This window comes from Apteryx mantelli, unplaced genomic scaffold (genome assembly GCF_036417845.1).
Source record: "Apteryx mantelli isolate bAptMan1 unplaced genomic scaffold, bAptMan1.hap1 HAP1_SCAFFOLD_33, whole genome shotgun sequence".
Classification (NCBI taxonomy): domain Eukaryota; kingdom Metazoa; phylum Chordata; class Aves; order Apterygiformes; family Apterygidae; genus Apteryx; species Apteryx mantelli.
The window spans coordinates 4849260-4855931 of NW_027118682.1; the positions used below are offsets into that span (position 1 = coordinate 4849260).

Genomic DNA, 6672 nt, shown 5'->3' on the forward strand with positions numbered 1-6672 from the left:
CGATAAAACTTTAAAAACTTTGAAATCTGACTCCTGCTGCTCATTACCGGTGCCCATGAACGAACAAAAGAGCTAATTTTAATAACGGCTTTGTGCTCTTGCACCCTCAGGTGTTGAAGGAGACGCCAAAGGGATAGCAGCCCTTTCTGCTCCTTCCACATCATTTTAAGATTACAAACAACTCCACCCCTCCTGCACTCACACCATGCTCAACATGGTCACTTCCCTGCTCCCCTACCCTGCAGCACACAGCTCACAGGAGGCATTTCACACCTCCTCCCTGAATGCTCACGTGTGCAGGTGACACCAGCGTCGTTCGCATGGGTGCAGGTCTGGTTGCTGAGGGACATCCTGGGGCAGGAGGAGAGGAGGGATTCATTCCCCACACACTGCAGCTCTTCGTCCCAGATGGCACCGACCCCCTCTCCAAAGTGAGCTGCCCCGGGGATGGACAGGACTGTGCCACACTGCAACTCCCTGCAGATAACGTCAGCGGCTTTGAGACCAAAGTGTGAGTCACAGACTGTTCTCCTCAGGTCTCCATCTCTGATCTCCACACGTCCTGAGCAGGGGCTGTCTCCTCCAACCAGCTGGACAAATCCTGGAGAAAACACCAATGACAGGCAGTTCCCAGAGGCTTCCAGCAGTTACATACCTGCATCCCACATAATTTCCAAGGCAGCCACATCCAAAATGCCCCGTGAACATCCTAGCAGCAGCCGTCCATGGGTGTTGATTACACAAACCCTTCAGGGCCCCTTGCACCTCCTTTCACACCGACATTGCACTCCAGGGCTTGTGTCTATCCTGGACCCACAGCCACAGGCACTGCTCAGGGAAATGCTGCTGCCCCAGGAGCCCAGCGCTGCCCAGCACAGGCCCCCAGCACCACAGTGCCTGGACCAGGGAAACAGGCCCAGATGCTGCAGAGCTCAGAGCCAGGCTGGGGAATCGCCTCAGAGCAGCCCAAAATGCTCCCTGTTCCTGGGGGTGTCCTGGGGTGTTGGGGTCTCTGTGAGGGGAGACACATCCCAGGCACAGAAATGGTGCAGCTGTAACCAGGTCAGTGTCTGGGCCAGCTGTCTCCTCCGACACGTGCCTGGGGAGAGGTGTCCCCAGGCAGGGCCACAGTGCACTGCTGGGGCTGTGCACGTCACGGCCAGCGACCGGGCAGAGGAACAGGAGATCCGTGTGCAGCCCTGGACTGACACCGGCGCACGCTGCAAAAGCAGGCGCAGACGAGGGTCAGCAAGTGCTGGCAAAGCCCTGTGGCACGGGGCAGCGTGGGGAGCCGAGGGCCGGCAGGAGCAGCTGGACAGTGGGTCAGTGCTGCCTGCACAGGCCGTGTTCCCTGTGGGGCTGTGACAGCCCCAAGGACCCTGCAGGACCTGTGCGAGTGGTGATGTGGGAGGGAGCAGCTAGGGGCCTCGCAGCCGCCAGGCCCCGAGCTCGCGTGGGGCTGGTCCTCGTGGGGCGGCCCTGGGCACAGGGTGCAAGGTGCTGCCTGTCACCTTGCTCCTCTGCCCCAGGCCCTGCTCTTCTCCTCTCTGAAAAGCCCCTTCGGTTCAGCCTGAGGGTGGGCTGAGCCCCCGCGACCCTGATGGGGTCTGTGCACCCGCGGTGGGCTCACCCGGGGCTTTCCCCAGGGACAGCAGCAGCAACAGTCCCAGCTTGGCAGCGAGAGCAGCCACGTCAGGGCCTGCTCCGGTACCCACGCATTTCTCCTTCAGGGCACAGCCCGGTTAGTCCCCGATCCCAGGACCCGCCCCAAAGGTGAGGAACTGGCTGACTCCTTACCTGAACAAACCACTCCAGCATCCTCAGCATGAATGCAGTCATGTTTACCCCAATCATGATGACTGCACTCAGACAGAGCAGTCTCGGTGCCAGTGCAGCGAAGCCAGCTAAGCCAAATTGGGCCAGATCCTGGCCCAAAATGTGCGTTCCGAAGAGCTTGGAGAGCAGATCCACAGCCCAGCTGCTTACAGACTACAGCAGCATCTTTCATGTCCCAGCCATCACAACACACTGTCCCCCACTGGCCCTGGTGTTTCACCTCCACTCTCCCAGCACAGCGACTGTCTCCAGCCTCCAGCCTCACCTCCGCAGCACCTTCAAACACAGACATGGGGCTGGTTAGGAGAATGCTGAGGCCCTGTGCTGCGGCTCTGCAGGGTCCCCTGCCCAGGGCCGAGTCCCAGGCACCAGGGCTGTGAGCCCTCTCCCCTCTGGGCTGTTCCAGGGGCAGTGTCAGGGTCCCTCTTCTCTCTGCAGGCTGTGCTGGGCTGTGCTGGGGGATGCCCAGCTCTGGCCCTTCTGGGCCATTCCCACCCCAGAGCCCTTGGCACCTCCTCGCACCCCATGCCCTGCCCATGCCCACCCAGACACCATGCCAGGCTCTGCACAGGACACCCGCTCCTCCCCAGCACTGCACCTCAGGAGCAGCCCCAAACCCCCAGGCCTCCCCACACTGCTGCTCCCCCCACGACCCCAGCCCCCTGACCACCACCCACCCTGGGCACCACCCAAGCCCACCCACCTCCCACAGGGCTTTCCATGTCCCAGGGAGCACCAAGAGGATCCCCAAGATTCTTCCAGTGCTCATTCCCTCCTTGCCCATGTGGATGAGCCCAGCCCCTGCTCTCAGCCAGGGCCCCTGGGAAGGACATCTTTCTACTGGGCTGTGGATGCAGATGCCCTGGTCCCCTTCTCTCTGCGGGGCACAAACTGCCCCACCTTGGGCTGGGGTCACCCCAACCACAGGGCACTGAACACCACAGAAACCCTCCTGGGCACCCTGGGGGTTGGCTGTGTCCTGGGGATCGCTGAGCTCTGCAGTCACCAGCTGACCCACCGCCAGCTCCAGGGGCACAGCACTGGCGGGAACAGGGATCCCCAAAGGGTGCCCAAGGACGAGGTGTCTATAAGCACACCCAGGCTCCAACTGCCATAAGCACAGGAGCCCTGGAAGCACCAATACCCTTCTCCCACCCAGAGCAGCACAGGGTCGATGGACTTGAGCACCTTTGAGCCTTGTCTCACTGCTTTCTGGGATGAAACCCCTTTTCCAGAGGGATCCCCATGACCCCACTGGTGCCCATTGGACCCAGGGCTGTGGAACAAGGAAGCAGCACTTACCCCAGCAGAGCTGCACCCAGAGAAGCAGCCACAGCACCCGAGGGACGAGGAGTCCCTCTGCCTCCATCCGCAGCCTTCTGCCCTGACGGCACTGCCCTGATGCACCCCACTCCCTGACACAGCTCCTGGGGACTCACACAGGACAGCAAAGATGGGAGGCCAATATATATCTGCAGGTGCTGGCTCAGCTGCAGGAGGAGCCAATCGAAGCAGCAGGCACCTTTTTAGACATTATCAGGGGTTATCTCCCTTCTGACACAGCCCAGCCCTCCAATGAACTTCTCCAGCGCTCTTCATGACCATATATGAGGCACGGCTCCACTGCGGATGTCACAGTCACTGCTCTGGGGCATTGTCACGGGGCCCATCCCAGTGGGACAGGGCAGATCATGGTGGGGAAATGGGTCTGTCGCCCCTTGTACCCCACTGTGGGGACCAGGAGCTTTGGGCATGTCGTAGGCTGTGTTTGCCTGAGTGCCCAAGGGGCGAGTGTCCAGCTGTCCCCGCACCATGGGAACCATGGAGCTGGGATTGCCCCTGGGACGGGCTGTGTCAGGAAGGGAAGGAAACAGAAACAGCCCCTCACCCTGCTACAGCCCTGCTGTGCCAGGAGCAGCAGCGGTGAAAGGCCTCTTTGCCATGGCCAGAGTCCCATCCCGTGAGTGCGGGCTCGTCGATCACTTCCTGGACAGCCCCGCGGTGGGTGCCCTGGTCAGGAGCAGGGAGTTGGGCCATTTCACTCCTCTGACAGCAGACAGGGCAGCCCAGGCGTTCAGACCCCCCCGACTCTCAGCATGTTCACCCCAGAGCCCGTTATTCCCTCGCAGGGGCTGATCGGGAGATCAAAGCCTCGCCTGCAGGTGCACAAACCACAGCCCACGTGACCTCGGCAGCCTGCGCCGCGCTCTCCCTGCAGCAGTGCCTGAGCCAGGAAGACGGTGGTTTCTCTCTGGGCTTGCTTCCCCAAGCACTGTCACTGCATGGAGCCGCTGTGCCAGCTCCAGCCCCAAACCTGCTCCCAGGGATGGGGCTGCAGGGGCTGCTCCTGTTGCCTTTGCAGACACGGCTGCTGGGCACAGCTCCTAAAGGGGGATTTTTCCTCACAGGTGACCAAACCACTCCTGGGGCCCTGCACTCAAGGCTGGGCAGGGGGACGGGTGTCCCCTGTGCAGCAGGGTCTCAGTGCTCACAGCTCACAGCACTACCACAGCCCAGGGCCATCGACACTTGGCACCTCGCCATCTCTCTGTAACTCACGTCCATCGCACACCACCATTTATGCAAAACAGCACACACATTTCACTGCAGTTTCTCATTAGTGATGATGCATCTCACACCACCCCACCATGCTGCTATTGCACACCTTCATGCATTTCAGTGCCATTAGACTTTCATGTATGGTCATGTATTTTACTTTTCCACTTACTCAGTGGTTTTCTACTCAGAAATGCTGGGGCATTATATTAGGCTCTTTGAAGATCATTGTGCCTTTCTTTTTCCACATTACTGCATTATGTTCCCCTTCCATGGGATGCTGTCCTTATCCTCTCAGGAGCACTTTGCATTTAACTTATTCACCTTCCCTTCCCTTCCCAACAGGCACACGGCTTGGATACTGATTGTGAGGTCACTGCTGCCGGAGTGCCTGATAGGCCAGCAGCAGGCACATGGGTGGGACATGTGCTTTTGAGGTCATTTCTGCTGCAGTAACTGATAGGCCAGCAGCAGGCACATGGCTTGAATGTCGACTGTCAGGTCAGTGCTCCCTGAATAGCTCATAGGCCAGCGGCAGACACAGCGCTTGGATGTTGATTCTGAGGTCACTTCTCCCAGAGCCCCTGATAGGCCAGCAGCAGTGTTATAGGTAAACGTGACAAATTGACAACCACTCGGGCCGGGTTGCATAAATTCCAATTATAAAATAATTGAGGAAGTCACAAGTAAGCAAAACAGCGCTGGGCGGCCGGGGGGGGAGTCTCCTGCTCCACCAACGGCACGCGCAACCCCCCCCTCACAGTCTCCTTATATGAGATTCCAGTTCCGGGTATACAGGGCACCTCCTGTAACTTCTGCGGTTGCGCCGGCTGTTGCTAGGGGGTCTTCTTCAGCCCTCTGGTGGTCGTGGGGATGAAGGCTGGAGTCTTCCTCTGCATTGTGTGCCATATTAGGCTATCTAAACTAACATTGCCGCTTCGCTAGCTCAGCTCAATTTTCTCAGGCGGGGTACATGCCCCCCACCACAGGCTGTAGGATGTTCCCACAGATGTTCCCAAGGCTGTTTCTCGCTGATGTAACAAATTAGTACACACCACAATACAAGATGTTCCCAAGGCTGTTTCTCACTTTGATGCAACAGATTAGCACATATCACAGCAGGCACATAGCTTTGATGCTGATTGTGAGGTCACTGCAGCTTGAATGCCTGATAGGCCAGCAGCAGGCACTTGGCTTGCACGTCGATTGTGAGGTCACTACTGACTGAGTCCCTCATAGGCAAGGAGCAAGCACATGGCTTGGTTGTTGACTGTGACATCACTTCTTCCCAGTACCTGATAGGCCAGTAGAAGGCACATGGCTTGGATCTGGATTCTGAGGTCACTGCTGCCTTAGCATGGTGCATCAGGGACACAGAGGGGACACAACTAGACATGGCAGCACGCAGGGCCCCCCAAGGGCCTGAAAACACAGCAAGGCCAACTCTCCATCCCTGGAAGTTGCTTTTACTCCCCCAAAAGGCTTTGAAAAGGGACTTTCTGGGAACATCCATTTTCAGCCCTGCTCATGTTCACTTCCCACCTCAAGGAAGCAGATGAAGTGGTCCCAAGGGGCTTCACCTGGCCAAATCTTTCCTCTCTCTTGTGCCTATTCTGCTGCCAAAGAGAGGCCTCTGTGGACATTTTTCTCATGCCTTTCTTCGGGGCTCACATTACCTCTGTCTCCTCCAAGAGCCTTTGCACCCGGTCTCCAATCAGCACATACTTGGACAGAGAATCGGAGACCACTAACATGTTACAGTCCTGAAGGTGATATTAAAGCAGGTGTACACATGAAGAACAGAGACCCAGTACGGACCCTGCAGGAAAATCTAACAAGCTCCCTGCTGTTGGACAGGGGTAATTTCTACAGCGCACAGACCCTGGAAATCAGAGATTACCAATGCTGCAGGCCTATAGGCTGCCGGGACAGCAGTGACCTCAAAGTCAGTTCCTAGCCATGTGCTTGTTGCTGGCCTAGCAGGGATTCAGAAAGACATGACCTCACAGTCACCTTCACAGCCACGTCTCTGTCACTGGCCTAGAAGCCTCTGAGACAGAAGTTACCTCACTATAACTTCCCCAGCCATGAACCAAATGCTGCCCTATCAACTGCTCAGGTAGAAGTGACCTCACAATCACCTTTCCAGACACATCTCTGCTGCTGTCCAATCCGTTCATCACTCACAAGTGACCTCACAAGCAACAGCCAAGCCTTCTTCCTCCAGATGGCCTATCAGGTACTCAGGCAGAAGTGACCTCATCATCAATAGCTGAGCCA

General features: G+C 57.7%; 1 protein-coding gene across 1 annotated transcript; it reads right to left on the reverse strand.

Moving 5' to 3' along the window:
* Positions 1-353: 353 nt before the first annotated feature.
* LOC136996273 (scavenger receptor cysteine-rich type 1 protein M130-like) lies at positions 354-6146 on the reverse strand (the record flags this gene model as incomplete). The annotated part of the gene is made up of 4 exons (XM_067317202.1): positions 6069-6146; positions 2737-2944; positions 1798-2112; positions 354-601 (listed from the first exon to the last, which is right to left on the reverse strand). Coding segments are annotated over exons 1-4 (849 nt in total), but the record flags the coding sequence as incomplete, so codon positions are not given.
* Positions 6147-6672: the final 526 nt, after the last annotated feature.